This window comes from Gallus gallus, chromosome 3 (assembly GCF_016699485.2).
Source record: "Gallus gallus isolate bGalGal1 chromosome 3, bGalGal1.mat.broiler.GRCg7b, whole genome shotgun sequence".
In the NCBI taxonomy this organism is placed as follows: domain Eukaryota; kingdom Metazoa; phylum Chordata; class Aves; order Galliformes; family Phasianidae; genus Gallus; species Gallus gallus.
The window spans coordinates 44,803,805-44,829,301 of NC_052534.1; the positions used below are offsets into that span (position 1 = coordinate 44,803,805).

The 25,497-nt window shown below is 38.7% G+C and overlaps 1 protein-coding gene across 4 annotated transcripts in view; it reads left to right on the forward strand.

The window, feature by feature from the left end:
* PARK2 (parkin RBR E3 ubiquitin protein ligase) overlaps positions 1 to 25,497 on the forward strand; it is a 680,874-nt gene that overhangs the window by 643,231 nt on the left and 12,146 nt on the right. For all 4 annotated transcript variants that reach the window (XR_005858705.2, XM_419615.8, XM_040698150.2 and 1 more), the window contains one exon: positions 19,726 to 19,812. Coding sequence is in view for 3 of the 4 variants with exons in the window: in XM_419615.8 (XP_419615.4) it covers positions 19,726 to 19,812 (87 nt within the window). In the remaining variant the exon portion in view is untranslated. The remainder of the gene's footprint in view (positions 1 to 19,725; positions 19,813 to 25,497) is intronic.

Below are 25,497 nucleotides of genomic sequence, written 5' to 3' on the forward strand. Positions count from 1 at the left end.
CAAAGAGCAGGGGCCATGCTGTGCCAGGCCTGGGGCTCTCCAAACCCATCTGCTATCACCAAGCAGTTACATATAGGTGTCCAGGAGAAATAGGAGCAGTGCAAGTAACTCCAGTAGGTTCTTTTATAACTTCCCTGACTCCAGCTTTTCACTGAAGAGGCTCCCTGAGATGTATGAGCCTGTAATTATTTCTGTTGGCTTTCTTTTCCATGTACGCAACCAGTCTGTGTTGAGGTGTAGATTTTTTAGCATGCTTAACATCCTTTGGCAATCAGATTCACAATGTATTGCCCACAGCCTTGAGAACTGCTTACTTCCTAGCCAACTGCTTTGAGCTTCATTCCTACTATCTTCATTTGATGGCTCCTAAATCTCGTATTAGATGAAGGTGAAAAGCCACAGAATATACACTGAATTTAACTTTCCATTTTATCATCCAATCATGAAGTTTTGTATGCTTCTTCAGTTCTTCACAGACATCTTTTGTCCTCACCCCTCTGAACAACATAGTGTCATTTACAAACTCATCTTCTCATCTTGCTGCAGATTTCCATCTAGGATGATGAGTGATGGCTCCTTGTATATATACCAGTGGAATTCCATTCATGCCATACTTGCATTGCAAAAAAAAAAAAAAAAAGAAAGAAAGAAAGAAACAAGAAAAGGCTGTTCACTCTGTTTTATGTCTACCTGCAAAATACCACCTATTCACTTCAGTGCAGGTCCAAGCTCAAGTAATTAGTCTACCTGGTAGACCTCTCTGGACACTTTATAGGCCCTGAGAGCTAACAACACCTCTTTCTGTCAGCAGCTCTGTGCTGCTCTGAAACACCTAAATCAAATTGCTGTAAGTGCACAAGATCCTGAATTTCATTCCAGAACTTTAAGTATTTAACTTCATTGCACCTAGATTCTTTATTGGATCTAGCCTGAAATACACACCAGCACCATGTTCTTTTAAACAGAAACAGTAGGAGAGAAGAGTGTTTAAAGGTACTCCCTTTAACAGTCCTTTGCTTGCTTGGGAAACCCAGATACATTTCTGAAAGAGCGACAAACATTGGGCTGAAAATGTCTGCAGAGTCAGGAGGCTGAAGTCCTTTTTCCAGCTTTCCTCTCATACATCTCTCTCTTCAGTAACTCTTTGGATCTGTGAAGATAGCTATCACTGAAACAAGGAGGGTAATGTGAGAGGCATAATTAAGACATGATTTAGACCTGAGATGGAACCTATCTTGAGGTTTTGTGGGTGGGTCCTGGCTGTGCCCACTGCACTTGAAGCTGCAGGATCCTGCACATGGGCCCCTTCCCAAAAATGCACCAGAGGTGTGTCCTCTGCATAGGTGCATAGCCCTAAATGTTGTCTGTTTTAATGAATGGTTCCACTGTGTGCAAAGGATATGAAAACATCTCCACAGTGATTAGATTTGGTTCCAGTACATTTCATTTATTTACTTAAATATGGTCCTCGTAAGAATATTGAAAGACAAACACTGTGGAGATTAATTATTTCAAAATGGTAATTACAGAAAAAAATCCCAATTGACTTGAGGTCTTTTGAACTCAACAGGCATTTTTCCTAACCATATAGTGATGCGCTCTTACCGTATGTTATGGCTAGACCTATAAAAGCCATGAAGCTGAACTGCCCCACTTTTTCATGCAAATAAGCATGACAGAAATAGGAAAGTATTTTCCATCTGTATAGGTATATTTCTGTCCTTAGGTATGTATTTATTATACGTTTTTTATGCATGGTAAATGGACTATGCGTTTGCCTTTCTACTGTGTACATTTGCCAATGCCCTCATCTGCATTCAGTGTTGTAGTGTATCAAATCATAGCCTGATCAATAAATAAACCATAAAACATATATCTTTAAAATGTTAATGTTTCGTCATCTCTTGCTGTGACTCTTCATACGTTAAAACACAGACACAGATGATTCATGGCTTACAGCAGTTAATAATGGCATGAGTAAAAGCTTATTTTTTGCTTTAATCTTTATAACTGCGAATTTCTTGATGACTTGTGTCTGCAAGCTCACATTTGTTTGGGATATCAAGATTCTCTTGGAAACAGCTGCAGTGGTGTGAGCACTGTGGTGTTGTCTTTCCACAAGTGTATCAGCAGGGAGATTGAAAGGAAACAACAAAGGAAACAACATTCAGATACCTTGTGAGTAAGCACTCACAAAAAAAAAAAAAAAAAAAAAAAAAAAAAAAAAAAAAAAATTAAATAAGTAATTCCAGCACAGAATAGTGATTATACAATTATACATAAAATCAGGGGGGAAAAAAATGGGAGTATTTTTATAGAAAAGTCCCTACAGCCTTTGGTCTAAAATACAGCTGCAACGCTGAAAGCAAATCAGATGCTAGATTATTTTGTGAGGATAAACAAAGTGAAGCAAAGCCTGGGAGGAGATGTTGCTGTTACGTAAGGCACCAGTTAAATTGTGTAAAAATGCTATAACCCCTGCCCTGTGCCTTGGGGTATAATCGCTCTTGAAAAAAGGAGCAAAGCAGAACAACCAAAATGATAACAAGTTTCCAATATTTAAGGGCTAAATTGTTGAGAAATATACAGTTTTATTTCCATGAAAGAAAAACACTTTATAGTACTCTGTTGAAAGTGTTTGGGATTGGAATACAAAAAGCTAACCTAGATGTAGGTGAATCTCTTTCTTCACATGCACAGACAGCAAAAAAAAAAAAAAAAAGAAACTAAGTAATGTGAAAATCAAAAGATGAAAGCATAATGAAGAACTTTTAGGAATAATATGGAGGCTAATGATCTCATAAAATAGGTTACCAAAAACCTATTGAGGGACTTTAAAAGATATCTCTGTGCCTTTCAGAACATACAGCAGAAAAAGGATAGAGAGTTACAGGAGCATGAAAGAAAGTGATATAGAGAGTACAGAATGGAGCAGATTTAACAATGGGAGACATTGCTCCGTTTTCTATTATGTAAGTCCTTACCCTGTGCTCATCACTGTGCACCTACTCCACCTTCGTGTTCCCCCTTTATCAGCAGACTCACTTTGTCAGAAAGCATGAAGCAGGCTCACTTTTTTTTATCCTGATTCTGCATGGAAATAAGTAAGTCTAATGCAGTAGCGCTATTTCTATGTCTTTGTTGATCTTTCACGCCCATTTAGTACCTTTTGAACCTATGGGCCAATTTTAACCGTATGTTATCATATGTATTTCCACTTAACCATAAATTACAACATATTTCCAATTTCATGAACAGGTGGAATCACAGAGCCATAGAATATCCCATGTTGGAAGATGCCCATACAAGTTCATTGAGTCCAGCTCCTGAGTAGTGGGTTAGAAATGAGAGAGAGGTCTTTCAAAATTCCTAAGCTGTATTATGAGCTCAAGCCTGATTAAACACCACAAAATCCATATGATCTCTCAAACTCATTATACAAATGTCTGCAAAACTATCTTCTTCGTTGCTAATGCTTGCAGAAAAGCTTTCCTAATTTTTTTCATTCCTGGGAACATTTTGTTGTTGGATCGAACTGAGGAATGTTTATGACACAAGACCCTGTCTGGTATTCCAACTGTATCGACCAGCCCAGTAAAAGATATCACCTATCTGCAGGGATCTTGCCTCTTGAGCAAAGTACTGCTTTTCAGCAAATTTACTATTCAGTAAATTATATCACATGAAATAACAGGACAAATATTAGGGATGGGTTTATCCCTACAGCTAAAAGAAGATTTTAAGAGACTGTACAGTCTGTCTGTTACGCACTTTTTATGTTGAGGTATTTGTTCATTCGAGTGCCCTTGTATCAAAGCTATATTTTCATCATCTTGCTTATGAATTTTAAAAGACAGTTACTCAACTGAAATGCAAGAGGAAGTCTCTCTTGAATGTGAAGTGATTTGCTAATATGGAAATCACTGCTTCATGAAGACATTGAGACAAGTAGTCTGGTAAGACACTTTCAAAAGTTGAGTTGCAATCCATTCTTGCACAACTGTTGCAGCAAACATTTTATCTGTAATTGATTGCCCATCCAGATAATGAAAGGGTTTTTTTTGTTTTTAAAGAATATGGCTAAGAAAATTTGTTGACTGCATTTTTGAAAGATTGCTGCAAGAGAGACCTGGAACTTACTATTATAATATACCTTAATACCTATATCTGATATAGCTGGACAGGTTGCATGTTTTGGTTGGTATTTACCACAGATACAAAAGGCAAAGCCCTGTAAATCTGGAGTAGTCCCATATACTTGCTGACCATTACGTGGGACTGCAGTATTTCAGGGCAAAGTGGTAAATTGCTTATTGTTGTTTAAAAGTAGGTGTGTTGAAAATAATGTTGAGTGTTGGGATGTGATTTAGAAAAGGATTCTATGCTAGAAAATGGAAACCCACTAAATTTTGTATGATGTAAATATTATTGGAGATACTGGATAATTTTAGTTATAGATATCTACAGGAATAAACTTAAAGACTACAAAATTTGATTCTAAATGGAGCTGTAATATGGTTCAGTAAAGTAACCGTGGCATTCCAAATGCCAATCAGAACTATATATAGGAGTTTGTCTTGGGAAATATTAACGTACCTGAGAATTCTTTCCAAAATATCTCTTCCATTATTTCATTTTTTGTTTTAATGAAGAACCTTTTGGGGAAATTGCTATGCTTGAATAGCATGAAGAATGTACATGACATTTTATTTCATTCACCTGTGACCCTGCCTATTATTCTCCTCAGCAGTTCAGAAATGAAACATTTCATAAGCTATTTGCTCTTTACTGGCCAATTAATTATTATGTACCTCATTTCTTTTGTTTAGCTGTTAAATTAAAATAATATATTTAGTTTTCTGTGAGTTTGGGGCTATTTTATAATTTTCTAGGCTATTCCAAGGTGTGTATGTTACTGTAAGATAACACTGGCGGGTCACTAAAAGCATTTGCTTCTGCCTCATACTTCACAACACCCCCAAGGCATGCGTTATCTCGCAGTACCACACATCTTGTTAAGCCTTACATTTTCTGCAGTTGATGGACAAGCTTACTGTCAGGGTCTTAGCAGAAATGCTACTTTTATATGTTTATAGCTTTCCCATTGTCTACAGTTCAGTGCTAAGATGCACATCCATTGTGTATCAAATGTGTATAATAGAAAGGCACTTAGACCGAAGTCAAGAAAAGGATCAGGTTAGTACTGGTTTTCTTTGAAAATCCATACAATTGCAGATAGATTTTAAGTGCAGAGCTGCTAGTGTGCTGTGATGGCCCAACAGCAACACCAAGACCACCACCAATATTTCAAATTATTTTCTCACTTAAGAAATAATTTCAGTACAGAAGACACTAGTAAAACAAAATTTACAAAGATTGGCTGTAGGTTGACTTCTCAATTATCATGTGCAAAAATGCCCTAACTGTTGGGAAGGCCTCACAGAAGAAAGCAGGTGTTTCAATTAATTGGCATTTTATATTTCTAATGCAAGATCTTAGATAAGTTGCATTAAATAAAAAGATCTTTTCAGTGAGGTTATCCAAATGGCTTAACTGAAGGTCATTCTTAACATGGACCTAATGCCTAGCTTGCTACTCTCAGTTATTAGATACTGCTCTCTTAGAATTATACGTCTTAAATCCTTGTATACTGCTGTGTGTACACATTCTTAGCCGTCATTACCTAAGAATAAAACCTTTAAGTGCATCCCACAGAAACGATGATATCTTTAAAAATCAGGGAAACACATTTTCTTTAAATGAAGGTTTCTCAAAAAAATACCAAATGTGTGCATTATTCTGTGATTTGAAAGATAATTCCTTAATTACATCTGTTGTGATATTGCTAGTCCAGGTGGCCTGTATTATACATACGTAAAATCATGCTTTTGTATTATGTAATATTATTTCCTTTTTGGAAGGTTGTCTGTGTTTTCATCAGGAAAAGGTGTTGTGTAATTCTGCTGATGTGTGTGTATTGAGCAGATGGCTAGGTAGTGAATTCAAGAATCCAGGATGCTGGACAAGCTAGTGGAAATAGTTGTTAATTTTGACTTTCTGATTTTACCTTAAGAAGGAACAGGCACAAACCATATTCCTGGAACTGGATACTGACTCCTTGAGTTCCAGAATCCCTGAGTAGAGGCTCTATGAAATGAGGTAAACATAAGCATGGATTTAGTTTCTAAATTGTTCCTCAAGCATGAGATTAAACAAAATGTTGCTGTTAGAACTAGAGCTTTGAAGTTCTGGACCATTTTGAATTTGAAAAAAAATAACACATTTTGTTAATGGAAAATACAGATAATTTGAATTGTAAATCAAACTGTTTCCTTTAATATCTTTCAAGTTTCCATGAAATACAATTTTCTCATATTGCAGCTGAGAATCGTGATGCACACTTGATTCTCCAGTGAAATCCTCCTGCACTTATTACAACATACAGAAATACATTAAAGTCTTTCTCCATTTGACAAACCTGATTTTTCCACTTTAGTACAAGCAATCAAGCGCTACTTCTTTTTGTTTTGCTGCTTATAGAAAAATTCTGACCTTTTGCGTATTCAGTAATCTGATGGAAGTCAGAAGGAGCTTGTAGAGCATTGTTGTGGCACACAGCTTCAGTAAACATACTCCATAAAAGTAGCACAACATAAGAATCAAACAAGGTTTACTAATGATCCTTATTTAATAAAAAGCTACAGTAATAGCCCCCAAATACTGCAATAAGACGACTGGGAGATGTAGTGGTTTGAGGCCATCCATTATTGTTGAGTGCTTTTAATACAGTTTGCAGTAGTAACCTCTCTTTGTTTTCTGTGTGAGCTGGCAGGTTGCCTTTGAAGCAGAAGAACAAAAGTACAGTGGAGTCATACACTAAGAGTGCCTATTTCCTTTTTTCTTTTTGCATTAAATTCTCAGAAGCAAAGAAAGTCACATTTTTAGAGGAAAGGAGAAAAAAAAAAGAATTTTCCACCAGATTATTATTATTTCAAAGTAAATGGTATATTGCTATTTAACTGTGATCCATTGGTATATTTTTTCTTTGATTTATTCAAAAACTCAAAAGGCCAAAATATCATAATTAATGACAGAATTGAACCACAGGCACGTATGTTCAAGTAGAGGAAATAGACACAGACTAATAATTTCCTCAGGCTAAGTTTTAGGTAGAAAAAAAGCAAAGCTTCTCTCTCTCTCCGTCTTCCCCCTCCCCTCAATTAATTTTCTTCTTTTTAGGATGATACTATACTTACCATTGTCTGATTTGCATATAGTGCCTTCAGGATGCCTCCTGAGGTGGGAAATGTGAATGTCTTCAAACACATACTTTTTTGTTCCTACCCCATGAGCGCTCTAAAGTCATGTGGTTTCATAGCTGGAAGGCTTCCAGGTGTGACTGCTTTAGAGCCCATTGAGATTAGGGAAGGGGGTGAGAGGAAGAAATGATACACCATATGTTAGACAGTAGTATTATTCTTGTCAATGTTGATATAATAACATTGTTATTGTTGTTACAAGCATATTATTGCATTTATTAAGTGATTATGAGGCTGTTTTTATGGTCCAGAGCAATCTGAGAGGCTGCTTTCTGGTATGAATAAAAAGAAATTGAAGATATTTGGAGAGAGGGAGAAAAAATGAAGAGAAATTTTAATAACTTGCTTTATGACAGTGAGGCTTTAAAGGCATGGAAGAAAAGATTTTTTTTTTTTAATGAAAAGAAAAAGAGAAGAGCTTGAATTTTGTTTCAGGGGTGCTGTGAAGAGAGTCAAGATGTAAATGTAACCAGAGAAATGAGGGAAAAAAGAATATGGATGGAATGCATTTGAAGAGTAATGAGAGAGGGTGGCCCAGAAGGAGGTGAATTACTGCAGTGAAATGTCTCAAATGAAAAATATTGAGATGTGTGCTCTGCTTGTCTAGTGACTCTTGATGACACAGAACTGTATGAATTCATATAGTAGATGTCAGAAACCTGCAGGTAGGCCCTGATTCTGAGCAGCTATAAATTAATATAGCTCTGCTGGAGAAAATGGAGCCGTACCCCTTTCCATGATCTGGCCAGATTAGCAAGCAATTTCACATATAATCAGATCATCAGAATGCAAGATAATTATCACAGAAGATGAATTTTTCAATTTTGTTGTTAAAAGCAAACAATAAGCCCTACCAAATCTGTTTCTTAGAAATAGTAAATAAATGCCATGCATGTTTATTCTAAAGGAATACATCATTAGTACTGTGGTCATTAATTCTGTCATTAAGCTGTGCTAGTTCAGAGTTCTTCTTAAAAGCAGACATGTCAGAAGTCTTCAGGATCACCTAGTGGTATCTGGAGGGACTGATTCAAGCTATCCTGATGTCAAGAAACCTTTGCTCCTTCCAACACTTTTAGTCAGACACACTGTGATTTGTCTCCTTGCAGTGAATCTTCTGCATCAAGACAGAGTTACAGATGCATTTTAATCAAGCATAAAATATTTTTATACTGAGGTCTGTTCTACTTCCATGTTGTGCAAAAGTTACAGCTTGGAGTGGTCCTTCTGAACTAGAGCATGTGCAGATGCTTGTTTCCCTGGGTTCTAAGTCTTACATCTGCTTTGCTGACTGTGCAAGAAAAGGGTGAAGAGCAAGGGCTTTGGCTTAATGCTATCTGATGTTTGCCCAAGTTGTAGTCTTCTATTATGTATTTACTTGCAGTGGGGTTTATGGCAGTTTTGTGTCCTAGGAGTGCACTGCACATCTATACCTGTATGTGTCAAGACTTCTGTACAACCGTCCAAGATCTTGTGGTCTTTACTGGTAAATCATATAGATGTTCAGAGAGCGAAAAGCTGGAGAACTCTGCATCTATATTGAAAGTAACATGCATTTCTTGATGCCTTGTTAGATTTCATGCTTGTTTAAACCGTACAGAAGGTGATTGGTATGTATAGAACCTATATTCCATATTCTGAATATGGAATTCCTATTGCTAAAATGTTTATTGTGTGGTTCATCAAAAGGATGCATAGACAGGTACCACACTAGGTTTGCTTCCCTGTAAACCAGCTAGCATCCTGAGCTCACATTTCGAGGGTCATTTTTGGTAGTTTACATAATCGATCAAAAAAAATTCTATGATTAACAAACCAGAAAAGGATCTGTTTGAAAGGTCAGACAAGAAGTCACAGTATCGACTAGATATATGCTCTGTGAACACCATTAGCACAAACTGTGTAGCTATTAAAAAACTTCATTTTTTTTCAGAAGAAAATAACTTGAAACCACATAACTAGCCTTTGCACTAAAAACAAGGCGTATAAATTGAAGGATCCTTAACAGGTGCTCTGGGTTGTAACAAGGGACTCCTGGCATGAACCAGCCCATCTATCATTGGTTTTTGATCAGCAAGCCGTGCTTCTTGAGAAACTACCTGCTTTTCTTCCTTGACAGATGAAGCGTGATGTTTTCATCATTATCCCAATGCTTTCTCCAGCAGTGTTTACAGAACATTTTGCACAGATGATGCCCCATTCAGGAGAACCAGAACTGAAGGTTTTCAACATTTGCTTCAATTTCTTTCTTGTTTCTCTTCTAAACAAGTTTTTATTTTAGTTTATACACTTCTCAGATGACTTTGCATTGCAAAGCCTGATTCTAAATTTATCCTTCAGAGCTTGGAGATGATGATGGTGTAATTTTGCTACATCTAACATTAGACCAAGGCTTAACACCAAGTTTTCACCTGTGTTTGAAATTTGCCCAAAGTTTCTCTGTGTCATTCAGTGTCATTATTCCATCTTAGAAATATCTCTAATTAGAATAATCTAATGCTAATTAGATTATTAGATGCTTATTTATTTATTGTAGTATTCGTGTTCTGTATTTGAACAGCTGCGTGCACATCCATGGTCAGTTCTTGAGCTGAGTCTTGAAAGGAGCATGGGTTGCATTTGCTGATTGCAGTTTCAGTTACTCTTAGATTTTGTCACTAGAAGCAGAATAGAGGTTTACGGTCGCCCTCCTTCCTTCCCTCTACCCACCCCCTAAAGAAATAATTTCTCTCAGAGACAGATCTTCATACCATGCTTAATCCAGTGACGATGAGGAAATGCCCTCTCACTGGAGCCTTGTGCAGAAGCTAGGTGTTCCCTTACAAGAGAGATTTGTTCATCATTTTCTGTTCTGCCTGGCACGTATGCTGTGTTGTCTACATATAGTTGTAAAAAGGAACTGATACACATAGGAGGTAATGTAGAGCCAATAAAATGCTTAAAGCAACACCATAGTTATCTGAGATACATTATTTATGCTATTTTATTTCCTAGATTGTCGTATTTATGTTCTTTTTATGGAGCTTCAGCTGTTGCCAAATTCAAGAGAAATAAGATGCGATGTCCTTGAAGCAAGGAGTGCCCCTTGCTCCTTTTTATGAGTTTCAGTGCAGCTGAATACCATTTCTTCTTTATGAGACTGTCATGTCAGGACTAGTTTTGCATGTATCAGCTGTTACTAACCTGGACTGGATCTTAGCTGTTGACTGATTTTTTCAGAATCTTCTTCAATCTCAAGAGCTTAGCAAAGCTTGTCTGCGTTGATTCCTGTTTCACTCCTGCCATCTTCTGGAAAATTTTCAGTACTGCTAGGTGAATTTTTTTACATTATTTTTCTCTTTTATTATTATTATTATTATTTAGATTAAACCTGACAATCAGGAGGTGAACGAATACGTGCTTCTTCTGGGTGGCTTCAGGAACACAGTGGAATGGATGGGGCGCTGAGGTTATGCAGAGATTTTTAAAAAGAATTCAGAGGAAGGTAGGGCCTGATTTCTGTTGTAATTTGGTGTGAATTAGGCACCAGGTTATTGCTTAACTCTCATCAACTTCCCAACCTTCATTTTCAGTAGTTCATTCCAAGAACCATGTTAATGAATCCATCAGAATTCCAGGTCTGTTTGCACACAGCAGTGTGCAGCTGGATGCTCACATTTGCAGGGCATGTATGCATAGCAGCAGTATTATCATAGGGAAATAGGTTTGTCTTACTGTGCGAGGGGGTACTAATTGAGCTCCAAAGCTGCTACAGGCAGAGCTAAAGCCACAAGCAGTAAAATTACTTCTTTGTGACATTTGTTGTGAACAGATATGTGCATTCAGCAATAACATCTTTTCCAGACTTGAAATGATTTTTTAATGTAGTTTCCAACCACCTTTTTTTTTTCCCAAAAAGTTGATTTTTGACATCATGCATGTAGTGTGCTACATCTTCTGCAGTAAAACATACTTTGAAAAGATATGCTGTTCTACATGTTATAGAATGCTTTGTCTCACACTTTCTAGAAGCACCTCAAGATAAGTATAATTTTCCCTGTTGCTGTACCTGTAGTATGGCAAACTGGAAGCCCGGCTCTCTCATCTGCTTTTGGGAGCTCTCACACAGGTGAGGTGAATATTAGGGACAGGAGCATCTTGCTGTATTTATCAGCCTGCTGCTGTAGGTATCTGCTTTTAAGTTTATTTGGCTTCCTTTTCCAGGGGTTGCTTGGTCAGCATCTGTCTGGGCTTCTCTTCCCAGTGCTCCAGGGTACAGGATTGTTCTGCTCACAGTAAAAGCCGTGCATTTCTTCTGAGAGAAGTACCTGGGCTCCTCTCAGCTTCCTACTTCTGTTCTGTCCTTGGCAGCCCACAGAGCATGCCATAGGGCATTTCAGACAGGAGATTTCCACATAAATCAGCAAACAGAAAATCCAGGGAGGTCTGGGAGAGGTTGTCTGCCTGCGTCACCAGGCTATCCCTAGGTTAATGCAGCCTGATGCAAGGCAAGCTCCAGGAAGGTCTGTCTGTCTGCAGACACCGACTCACCATCACTCACTGCAGAGGCTCCGCATGTGCTTGCTGCCATCTAGACCTGAGGCAATGAGCCCGTGGGTTGTTTTGGGGAAGTCAGGAGAGAGGCTTTCACTTTTAGATTCAAAAGAAAAACACTGAAATCTCTAAGACATTTTGATGCAGACCTACACTTAAAGCTTTTAATGTTTATAGAAAATTGCTTCTTATAATATTGATGGTAAATTGCCTTTAGATTGCAAAAGCTACACAGAAACTGCAGCTATATGTTTGATACCATGTTTTGACAGATTGTCATGCACCTCACAAAGGTTTAATTTTAGATGAAATATGAATAGTAAGAGAGTGTTCTTTATTGTAAGGAAAAAGACCAAAATTACTCTGTGAGCACTACTGTGCTTTTCAGTTGCATTATATCTGTTAAAACAGGTGTCATTAAAAATGGATGCTTTTTCTACTGTGGCATTTATCTTCATTGTCGTATTTGCAGGTTTTCTGTAACTGACAATTGGCAAAGCCACAAATCCCAAGTTCATGTAGCTGCTGCAGATGGTAAATATTCTGATTTAAAAGGTTATTGCTTGTAAGTTCAAAACGTAGCAAAAGATAGGGCATGTGGCTGGTGGTCTCACACTCAGTGCTGGATATAGAAGTGCCAGAGGCAAAGTCAGTTCAGTATCTAAAATGTGTGGTTCACAGCGGTGGCACAGCAAGGAGTGTGACATTTGGTTGTGTGGTTTTTGTTTAGTTTGTGTTTGTAGTTGTTTTTTAAGGGCTGACTGACTTTAGATGGAAATAAGTAATAAAGTACACTGTTTCAAAGTAAAAAAATAAATAATAATAAAAAAAAAAAAGCTTTGTAGTTGTTTCTGAAGATTTGAACTTCAGCCAAGAATCAGATTGCTTTCTTATTCAAAATAAGAGTATATGTACAAGGGCTGCTCCGAAAGCAATGCCTTCTATTTTGTTATGCTGGCCAGCAATGTCAGAGGCGGATGTCAGTGGTATGGCAGTAGAGGTCGAACCTTCCCACCAGTATCCCTTACATGTTGTTGCTGTATGAGAGACAGCAGCAGAGGGGCAGTCTGACACAGAAGTGTGGATGAAGCAAAGTATGGAACTGAACTTCTCCATGTGAAAAAAATGGTACCTACTGACATTAATCAACACATGCTGAATGTTGATGGAAACCAACCAGTGGATGTGAGCACAGTGAGGCGGTGGGTGGTGCATTTCAGCAGTGGCGAAAGCAACAGCAGATCACCTCCTCTGGTGCAGATGGAATGCAGGCTCTTGTTCATTGCTGGTGAAATGCATAGCTAATGGTGGTGACTGTGTTGAAAAAGCATTTCGTAGCTGGCACTAGGCACCACTGACAAAAGCCTGGCTCCATCCTCTTTGTCTATAAATACCTTCAGGAATTTGTAGACGTTGATGAGATCCCCTCAAGCCTACTCAGTCCCAGCTTTCTCAGCCTTTCCTCATAGCAGAAATGTTCCATCATCTTCGTGGCCCTTCACTGGACTTGCTCCAGTAGCTCCACGTCTCTTGTATTGGAGATCCCAGAACTGGACTCACAGGCCCTCGGTAGAGGGGAAAGATCATCTCTTTCAACCTACCAGAAATACTTGCTTAAGGTAGCCCAGGGTGCCATTAGCCTTATTTGCAGAAAGGGCATGCTTTTCCACCAAGAAGAACTCTTCTCTAGCTGTGTATCACTCAATATGGGATTATAACTCATACTTTGTAAAGTGCAATTGAAAGCTATATTTTTTGAACAGAAATGCACAATAAAGAGGGATGACATTGAGTTTTATTGGCAGAGCCAATCTATATGGGACTCTTTTATCGCTTTGATTTCCCTTAAAGCATACTCATATTTTTTTCTATAAATCCTTGCTCCAATCAGCAGCCTATGATTTGACTGCAAAAGTTTATTCAGAATTGAACCTTGTGCCTTGTATCCTTCTGCATTCTTAAATACTTTTTTTGGCCAGTTGATCGTGTTGCCTGGTGACAAGAAGGAATTATTTGCTTTTCCATTGTTTTATTTCCATTACTATTCCATAAATCAATCACTCTCAAGGTAAAATATACATATATATATACAGTTTAAAAAGTCCTGCTAGTCTGATCTGAAAAAACAAACAACCATAGATTTGCTCTATACAGCTTTAAAAATTGCTGGCTGGAACTTGCAGGAGTTTCTGAGTTGTTGATGTCTACTTATTTGCTCTCCCCCGTGTTATTTTCATTTACAAAAAAAAAACATATCACGGATACTTTCCTTCTACTAGGCTGAGTTTTGACCGTATGAAAACGGGGTGTGGTTCTTTTGAGTAGTGATCTGAGATTATTTGCAGGGTGTCCAATGCTTAAAAATTGGAAATGTTCTCCCTCACAGTGCTGCTTTGTGATCTTGAGCTGGTCTTTTTGGAGTCTGTCCTCAGTGACATTCAGGTTTTCACATCAGTTTAATTGACGTCATCGCGTTTTAAGGTTTTATGACTAAGGGGTTTTACAAATTAGACACCAATCACTAAAGTAGAAGTAGTAGAGCTTTATTGCTTCATGGGAGTAGGGTGAGGTTCACTTGCAGTTCCAAGATGCTTCAATGCTCTGAAATTCAAAGCCATACAAGTATCATGGAATGATAATTTTTTTCCTTTGATGTGTAATATATAACCAAAAATGTGTTTAAATTTGAAAATGAGTCTACCTAATTCCACATATGTGTTAGATAATGCATTGCTTCCCTCGTATTCTTTTTTAAATATACTTTTTATTTCTATTACAGTAGCTCTCCACATGCATTTTCTGACAGCTCTTTAAATTACAAGGTTAACTGCTGTCACCTGTGGTTTATTTCACCTTTAGCTTGAATTGTGGTTGTAACGTAGTGCTCCTCTGTTTTGTTTAGAGGTGTGAGGGGACTTGATTTTAGAGAAAAGAGTGGGTGGAGATTTTGAAGATTGATTTCCTGAAATGCACATATTCCTGGAAAAGCAAAATAAAAGTTGTAATCCCTGCATTTTAAATGGAAGGTGATGGATCTGTGATTTTTCTTCATTCATATGGTCATAGTCCTGAGAGACCTTTGCCTCTCTTGCGTGCTACTTTTACGCTATGATCAGGGTGTTGATCCTGCCTTCATTCAGTAGCTTTAATTTTCCTGATTCTCATCTGTAGTGACTGGCCGAGACAGACAGCACTGAATGAGTGAAGGAAGATCAAGAAAAAAGGCAGAGGAACAGAGAAGAAAAAACAATTTTGATAAGTCTGGTTATCAGCGTATTCACTGTGAGAATAGGTCATATCAGATTTCGTTCTATGATGAGATTACAAGTTTGATTAAAAAAGTAATTACACAAAACTTCAAACTACAGAATATGCTGATAAGGAAATCGCCAGCATAATATATCCATGAAGGTTTTGGGGGGACTGAGTTCTAGCTGAAATGTTTAGGATGTGTGCAGCAGCATTGTCTCATCACTGTCAGGTGGCAGAGTATGCATGCCTCACTGGCCAGTGGTCCTGAGGTTTAAAAACTGACAGATCACGGAAAGTAGTCCATGATCAGCAGACCATTGCTAGCAGCATTCAATAGGGACTGATCGGAAACCTGTCACAATTCAACACTTGACAGCGACCCAGAATGAATACAAAGATTTCACTGATACAGCACTGCAACAACACATACATTAGCCAAATATAATTAATGACAAAAGCCAGTCCCCAGAAAAGTGCCATGAATATTACTTGGGGATGGGGAGAGAGAAGGGGAAACTCAGAATTTCTCTGCTTATGTTGAAGAAAATTCAGAAGTATAATAGTTACAATACATAAGTACTTTTGCAAGAAGAGTATAGAAAATACTGAAAGACTGTTTTAATTGAGAAATGTGGGCAGAAAGTAGGAGCTGGAAGCTGAATTAGATGAACTTAGATGGAATTCTTAAGAGTGATTTTGAAGGGCCATTAGAACACTGTACCGGAGGTATTAGTTGGTCTTTCCTGGACTTGAATGTTTGTTTTGGCCAAACCGTGTGTCACGCACAGTCTGTACTCTGTCTAGCTAATAGCGATAGATGTCAGAGGGAAAACTTGGCAGCCCCAAATGTCAATATAGACTGCACAAGTCTGGTAAGAAATCCGGGTGCATTCCTGAGTTCTCAGTGTACACTGAAGCCCCTAACAGTGCACCCATAGTGCTGCAGCTTAAGCTTCAGCTATGACTACCTCAGCAAATTTGCCTTTGTTTTGTTGTAGACTCAAGAGGAGGTGAAAGAAAGGAGCCTTCAGTTGAGGAGTAACCTAAAAGTAACAGTAGGGAGCCAAAACTTGAAGCTTTGTGTAGGGATTCAAGAATGGGAGTATTGAATTGAAGTTGGAAGAAATCTTATTTTAGCAGGAATGCTTTGCAAGCATTATAGGGAGATATTATCACTGCTAGAAATGAAAACTGAGACATATGCAGTAGGCAAGAAAATGAGAGTTATGGTGCATAATACAAAAGAAAGCAAATCTTTGAAAAAGAAAAAGGCAAAATCCTGTTTTCAAGAAGAAAAAAAAAAACCAAACAGCTCAGCATATAAATGACAAACTCCTTTTCCTCTAAAATCAGAGCTACGTTCTGCTCTCTCTTCCAAACTTGAAACTTAATGAGTGGCCTGGTCAGGAGTGACTGAGTCTGTAGCTCAGTTCCATCATCCAATGTTTCTTTCAACGCCAGTTGTGGCACTTTGCACAGGTCACCCATCTCTGGGGTGCGAATTCCCTTCAACTGAACAGAGTTTGGACTGATTTTACCTTTTGTTCGAGTGATCTTAGAGATGGGAGGATTTTAAGCACAGGATCTGGATCCCTGTTGAGGTTTTTAATACCTCCTGCTTTGAGATCATTTGGATTCAGGGTTTCTGCTTGGACCTATCTCATGCATTTTTGCAGGTATTCCAAAGCCTGTAATAGCATGCGCACAGGTTATATTAATTTCCAGTGCCCAAATCCCTTAAGTGCTGTGGGAATTTTCCTGCTAATCCTCATTTTAATGCATAAGCCTTAAGGGTAGGTTTGGGACCTTTGGGATTTATTCTTTGTGCTAGTTGTTTTACAACTGAAGAATCTTTCAAGGGTAACAACAGTAAGTGCTAAATACACTGTTCTTGAACAGTTTGTGTTATCATATTAATCTGCCAGTTTTTCAGTAAATAAAGGGAAGGAAAGTGTGACTGTTGTTAGTAACTGCACTACTTACAGTAATTTTTAAACACTTTCTAATATTAAACGTATGCAAAAGTGTTAAATCCTGAATGAACAACTTAGATCTTTTTATTTCCAAGGGCAAAATAACAGAGTTAATATTAATGAAGCCAAAAAATACAAGTTAAATGACAGCATTTTTGTGGTTGCTGTATTTCATTACTGAAAGTTTATAATATTTTTCATGTTTGAATGTAACGAATGGAGCACAAACTGCTCTTTGTTGTAAATGACGTGCGTTTTCTTTATGATGCATGCTTTGCCATAAAAAAAAAAAAAAAGGAGTGCTTAATGTGTTTCTGTTGGGAGATGCCTATTTATTCTGACAAACCTATCAGCCTCCGGGGTGTTCTTTTGCCACAGAACTGATTTTACATCTCATCCATTATCTAATCAGTTGTGAAAAGAGTATCCTGGCTCAACAGAAAAAAAAAAAAATCAAGCTTTGTCTCATCACAAGCATGTGACAGGGTCACTCGTGGGCTTAATTGCAAGATCCAAAATGGTTAGTGGAGAGCCCAGTTTACACATGTGTGTACACCTCCACTAGAGCAAGCCTCTGAGGAAAACGGTGGCAAACACATTGATCTTGCTCTTGAAGAGTTTTTGTTTACATGTAAGAATTGAAAGTGGCCTCTTTAGTGAGCAGATGCATTTCACATCCTTAAATAATGCAGAATGAGATCGTGGATTTTATTGTTGTAATAAATAGCACTTCTTAAATTACATTGTGAGGCAGCTGAAATATCTTTGCAATATATATGTCCTGGTTTTCTGTGTTGTTTTTTTTTTTTTTTAATCTTTCTTCAATACATCCTCCTTTTTAATATTTATGAAATGTTTAAAACTGCAATTTTAGGGGATTGGAGAGAATAGAGGAAGCTGAGGCATTCTGTGATCATGCAGTGATACCGCAATTGTATACAAAGCCCTTTCAGACAAATGTTTTCAGCCAGACATATTCATAAGAAATAAATTCAGGAAGGAAAAAAAGAATAGGACATACCCAAAGAAGCACAGTTAAGCCTGGCCATAACTTCAATTGCTAAATGATAACAAATCTTGGAGATATTAGATATTCAGAGATAGTACGTCTCTATATGCTTGGACAGTGTTCAACAAAAAAGGAAAACTTTTGAGTGCAAATTGTTGTAATTGCACGATACTGTATTGTAATAGTGCAACCTTTCATATAGCATGCCTTGCAGAAGTGCCTTCATTGTTACTGTTTGCTAAGAAGCACATAGGAATTAAGAGATCAATGTCAGCTGGAGTAAAAGAAAACATTTTAAATCACTGACAAAATAGTGAGAGAAGTAGCAAGAGAGCGAGCAAGTGATTTGATTTGATACCTCAGGAAGGTAGAGCATTCACTCCATTTCTTCACTCCAAATTTCCCTGGCTTTTTGAATAATAGACTCAACCCTTTTGGAATTGCACAATGCTGCTTTTCATAAAAGCATCATTTCGTTAGCATGACAATGAAATACAATTTTCAGTAGCGCTTAGAAAAGTGACACTAAGGTTTGAAAGACTTCAAAATGAAATTGGAAAAGATGGAATTTGTGTCAGACAAATGTTCCAGTGTCATGTTCTCCTGATATCCTTTATTCATTACAAGTGAATGCAGCTCTGTATCTAAAAATCAAGGCTGTTTTATCAGTCTTGCTTATAATACCAGTCAGAACAGCTTACTGCTGAGAGATCTTTCAGAGTCTAGACTGGCATCAAGACACTGTGGCTTTAAAACAGCAGAAGAGAGACTCGTTCTACATTATTGACTTTCCCTCTTACCTGCAAGGACACAGAATTTAATGCAGCAGTGATGAGTCAAAGATTTTGACACATGTCAAGACAGATATCTTCATTTTAGAGTTTAAAAAAAGGCATTGAATGTGATACATATGAACCAGTTTGGGTAGGAGAGGCAGCTCGGACTGGGAGAGGAGCAATTGTTTTATTCATCTGCAAAAGAATAAACTCTTATGTAAAGAAAAATGTTATTGAAGGAAGATGAAATCAGAAGAGTTGCTAGAAATCTGACAAGGGTCTAGAGGGAGTCCCTTGAAACCCATGCTAAGTAACCTATCATTGCATTCTGACTGTGGACTTCCTAAACCAGTCTATAAAAGTCCATTTCAAGGCTATAATTTTCTAGAAATTGGCGTTTTATATAACTTATATAAAATGATCATCTCCTAGTAAATTCAGTAACAGTTTTCCGTAGAGAATGCATTTGACTCAGAAGTACGAATAGGCTGCTTCCATTAGCAAACACTATAAAGCAGAACTGCCTGTTTCAGCCACCACCTTTCTCGTATAGATTTCGTTACAGCAGAGACACGCTCAGAAGTACCTACTATGATTTTGTCCCTAAGCTGACCGGGTAGCAAAATCTCATTTTTAATAATGGCATTTATTTTATTTCACCAAAGAAGTGTATGATAATAACTGCAAAACTGTCATGTTAATGATCAGATTGTATCATGAGGTGCACAATTTGGAGGATTATGGGAATTTAATGGGATGAGGAGGGCAAGAGATCATCTGCTATATGACTTCTCACGGTTGTAATCTGCTGTCTGTATCACTAATGTGTTTTTATCACTTCTGTGTTTTGGTTTATTTTCCAGTTTGTGTTCTGCCGTGAATGTAAAGAAGAATACCACGAAGGTGAATGCAGCTCTTTCCTCAGCACACAGGGAGCTGTGGCCCGAAAGGTAGAGATACCCACAACTCGTTGCATTTTGATCATTCTCCTTTGCCCAGCAAGAGTGACATTTGTTAAGCTGATCCTAATTATAATCCTAAGCCAAAACAGTTATGTTCATGATGAATTGCTCTGGCCACTGGGGTTGACTTTGTGGTGGATTTCAGATGCTTTGATTGACAGAGCAGCTGAGTTGTCAGGAGCACACAGAGGTCTGCCATCAGTTGATAAAGAAAAGCCCTTCCCAGTGGGCTTCTGGGGCTATTTAATGTGAACACCTCTGAAAGGCTTTCTTTAGCCTTGCTGCCTTGCAGCTTGTATTCAGTGCACCAGCCAGGAAATCATGTGGGTTTGGACAGGGTTTTTATAGAGACTGTGGAGAAAGTGCTGTTGATAATTTATGTTTTAGCTTAGAGAAATAAAAAATGGATTGCCTAGGTTAGAAGCTGTTAGGGGATAATTACTCTAGGCTGTTCCATAATGCTGTGGCTATTGTAGCTATAGCCGTGGACAGGAAATAGTTTTTCTCTCTTGGCATTTCTGTTTGAGATTGAAGTGACTGAAGTTTTCCTGCTCTCCATGACTAATCAATCACAGTCGATTAAAACAAAAGAACAACAGCAACAAGAAACAGGAGAGGTTCCCCCTAAATATCTAAACGTCTCACTGCTTGATGGCCAGGCTGATCTTCTAGGAAATAAAACACTGAAATTCAGATGTCTGGCATGCTTGATGTTAAGAGGTAAAGCTAACCCAGGCCTCAGGCAGTTCAACACAGCAGATGCAGGATTGCAAGCAGGTGCTGACAGGGTGTGCAGCCAGCTCTCAGCTACGCATGCACAGCTCCTGTCAGCGCCTACAGGCAGGCTCTGTCTGAAGCTGGCATTTAGGCCTCTCATTCTTTGAACACAGAGACTGAGACGGAGCTGGGAACCTGAAGGGAACCTTTCCCATCTCTTACCATAACGTGGTTCATTTACTATACTTTGGAGATAATGCAGGAGGTTATGACCCGTGTAGACATGTTTCTCTTTAACTTTTCTTAGTGAAGCTCCTCTACTTTATAAAAAAGAATCAATGGTCATCAAGACAGAATCAAATAGGCTGTATCCTGACACATAGGACATCTGCTTCCAGTGCCATTGAAGTGGTGTGTCATAGGAGACTCAAAATCCATCTAGCCCAGAGCCCTGTCTCTGACAGCTCTCAGTTACTGATGTCTAGAGAGGAGTGCATGAGTATAATGATGCTTCATTCTCTGAATATTTTCCCAGCTTCTAGAGACTTGTGATTCAATTTGTGATTCAGTATAGAATTTTGTATTTAGCAGCTAACAGCGAATTTTTATTCCATGAATTTGTGCAACCCCATTTTTGAAGCCATTTGTACGCTTCTGGCATCCACATTACTTTGTGACAAGGAGCAGCTTAGCTGTCCTCCACGAAGAATAAGCTTGTTTTGTTTGCCTTAGAAAAGTGTTCCAGGTCCCATTCACATCTATGTAAAAACAAAACAGTTTCAACAAAGACACTGGAAGATTCTTAAGTTGAAGTATCCAATAACTTGGTGATGCAGAAGAACAAAGCTCAAAATCTTACCCAAATTATGTAGACCTAGAAATTGGATACATTTCAACATGAACAGTGTGCCTTACATCCACCAAGCTATTCATGTCATGAGTTTTCCCTGTAATACTAAAATCCTTGAGCAGTCTTCTTGTCACTGTACAAAGTACTTCAACAATTTTGAGTCACTGAAAGTTAGAGCTTGTATGATTTCCATGCTGGCAAAAGATAGAGCTATGCCAGGAAAAGTTAGAAGACCATAGGAAGAAGTGGTTTATTTTAAAGACTTGCATATTGCTCTAGCTTCTCCTGGTAATAGTGTGAGTGCTACATCCATCTAACCCCAAGTCTCACACAGGAACTGCACGCAGTTAGATCTGTTAACTTAGGGTAGTTGATTACTATCAATGTTCTAATGTAAAGTGAACATTTTAGCTGCTCATGAAAAATTTCCAGTGCTCTTGAAAAAGCTGTCCCAAGAATAGTTAAATGGTGTCAGAATATCTCTTTTAGCTGTGCCAGTCTGTTCCCCAGTACAGAGAAGACTACAGACTACTCAAAATTCATTCAAACTCTCACTTGTGTTGAAGGCAATTGACTTAGATCAGCCTTCTTGTTCTTAGAAAGTGAGATGCACTGATCAAACTCCTCCACAAGGTGGTAATGTGCTACTAAAGAAATGTTTTCACTTGCCTCTAGCAAACAGTAGAGCACACTGGGAGCTAGCTAAAGCAGTACCAGCCAAAGTGCTGGTGAGATGCTCTTTTCATCTGAATTGCATCAGTAAAAAATTGTCTGGCATACATCACAAGAGTATGATACATACAAAACATTCACAAAGCCTATGTGGAAAGAGGTGTATGTGGGAATGTTTCATCTGTTTCACTGAAATGGATATAAATATTTATCCACCTGTATTTTCTGCTTTTGTCCTTTTTGTCCTCTCTGAGGCAGAATCCTGTGTGTGACAGCTTTTGAGAATTTGCCATTATTGTACTATTTTTCAGACCGTGATGATGACTTTGACCATCTCTGTCTAGTTAGGAATAATACATTTCCAGGGTTGTTTTTAGGGCTTAAGTTACTCCTGGGCTTAAGTTACTCCAGTTTGACTCTTACCCTTTCCCCTAGTCAGGATCCTTTCCATTTCATTTATTTTACAAACAGATCTCATTGCCACAATAGCTAGTAGTCAGATTTAAGGGTGAGCCACACATGCAGTCACTAAACCATTCTCCTCCAGAACTGATAGATCACAAGATCACAGAATGTGTGGTATTGGGAAAATATCTTCTATCAGAAAAATACAGGTCTTATTTTATCTTCTGGTGGCCACAACAACAAAAGGAATCTTCCCTTTGCTTAGTGTTTCTACGCTCACCTGCATGTCTTGACATTTCCAGTGTAAGAGGAAACACTGTAGATAGGTTTAGGCCGAAGTCAGTATGGTGGCTATGAATGTAGTGGATGATGAGGAGTGGAAAAGAACTTGAAGCAAAGCCAAAAAGTGATATTGTGGAAAAAAATGGATGGCCAGGCATTGATGACAGCATTGAGAGTGAGAAGAGCTGTGCTGCTACTCAAAGCATGCTCATGTGGTCCCTATGTCAGAGCACCAAAAGAGCCATCTGCTGCCTGGGGACTCCCCATGCCATCCCCCTCCCTCACCAGGAGCAGGGAAGCATGAGGCCTGGCACTGTACACCTCCCTGCTTGCTATTTGAGATAGAAAAAGAGAAATCCAGCAATGGGAATGCAGAGAATGACCTAGCATTAAATGCTGGTATATTAAGGTCTTGCATATCTATATGCAGATTTTGTGTGGTCTATTGGGATGGATAAAATGTCCTCTTTTCTACTGAAGTTTCCATTTTTAGCCTTGATCTCCTGTTGAAAACTCATCCTAAGAATGTACTGATTACTTCCCATCTTAATGCATAAGTTACATAATTCTAGGGGAAAAATATATATCTGAGCCAACTTCGATTGACAAGCTTTCTTTTAAAACCATTACAGCTTCTTAGGGTTATTTGAAGATTAGGATGTGAGAAGTAATCGTGTTTGATGGATTAAAAAACACAGTGTGTATGATGGAATCAATGATACCATAAAGGTGACTCCAGCCAGATTTAGGTTTGGTAATAACTGCAAAGCACCTGCTGTCTACACCACAAAACCAAGCTTCCTGGCTTCTTTTTACCTCACTCATATACAGGGGGAATCCAGCCACAAACCAGCTTCCTCTCTAAATCAGCAACTTAAAATTAGCCTATCTAAACTGGCACAAAACCTTTCTGAACAGTTCGATTTTTACCACTAACACTAGCACAACTGCTGTAAACCTAAGCTTAGATAAAACATCCCTGGCAGCTAATGTCTTAAAACTTGCCAAGTAGTCCCTTCTGCTCCAAGCTTAGCTATTAAAATACTATCAAGTCATATGTACTCTTAGTCCAAGCCTGAATTGCTGCTCAGCTAGTTCTATGACAACAGTTCTATGGCCTGCCACAAGTGGTGACCCCCAGGGTCCATCATTAAGGGAAGGTTACAAACAGGAGGGAAATCAACTCTTTACACAGGTAGATAGTGATAGGACAAGGGGGAATAGATTTAAACTAAAAGAGAGGAAATTTAGGTTAGACATTAAGGAGAAATTTTTTACTCAGAGGATAGTGAGATGCTGGAACAGGCTGCCCAGACAGGTTGTGGATGCCCCATCTCTGGAGGTATTCAGGGACCCTGGACAGCCTGATCTGGTGGGTGGCAGCCCTGTCTGCAGTAGAGGGGTTGGAAATGGATAATCTTTAAGGTCTCCCCCAACCTAAGCCATTCTATGATTCTGTGATAGTTAAAATTATGGATATGTGAAGTTTCTGATGTTTCTCTGGTGTTATGTAGGATTTATTCAACAACTTTTTTTGCCTCAGTCTTCACTGACAGCTGCTCTTCACACATCCCTCAAGCACATGGGTTGGAAGGTGAAGACTAGGGGATCAGTGTCCCTCCCACTGTAACCAAAGATCAAGTTCACGTAAGGAACCTGAACATTCATAAGTCTATGGGTCTCAATGACATGCATTCCAGACTGCTAAGCAAATTAGCTGATGTAGTTGCCAGTCCACTCTCAATAATATTTGAAAAGTCACAGCAGTCAGATGAGGTCCCTGGTGACTCAAAAAAAGGTAACATAGCACCCATTTTTAAGAAGGGTAGAAAGGATGACCCAGAGTCTGACCTGTCAGCCTCACCTCCATGCCAGAAAAGATCATGGAGCTATGCAGAGGTACATAGAAGAGAGAGGGGTGATACAAGCCAACCAGTATGGCTTCACCAAGAGCAGGTACTGCCTGACCGACCTACAGGCCTTCTAGTCCCCAAACCTGCCCTCTTCAAATCAAACCTCAGTTGCTTGTTATTTGGGTCCCAGTTTTTACTATGCCCCAATAGTTGTTGCAGGATCGAGATTGTCAACTATTTTTCTGCCACTATAACTTACCCAGAGCTCCTACCAGCCCAGGAGCCCCTCTGGACAAACCACAATTAATCCAGTTCCTCAGCTGGGATGCAGCAAAGCTTGGAAGTACATTTTTTTCCAGATCTGATCCAGTTCATCAGTACATGCTGCCTGGATCCTGACTGCAGTTGCAGGATTCAGACCTAACTCGGTCATGCACCTTCAAGCAGGTGATAAGCTCTGAAACAGAGCCATCTGATAACTTCTCAGAAGTGCCTTCAGTGGCTTTGTGCTAGCACGGGCGTAGCATGAAAACATACCCAGGTGCACTAACATCCAGGAAAGCCTGTAACATCACCTAGCAGTTTGCGGAAGTCTTTTGTGTTGTAGTTGCTGGAAGGGTTTCTGTCTCATTTGGGCTGGAAGTGAACCTCCCCCCTCCATTTTATCCCATTGCCTCTTGTATGCAGATCTTTAAATTGCCAGTAGGTGGTATAAAATACACAGCGGTGTCTTGCTAGGTTTCCCTTCCCAATCACTGAACATCTGTCCAATCTCATATGATTTTTTTGCTGTAGATTTCCAGAAAGCACAAAGAGTTGTGATGGCTGGTCTCTATGTAGGTGGCAGTTTTCTGTAATTATGCAGAAAAACATATTGGCTCACTGTGAACAACA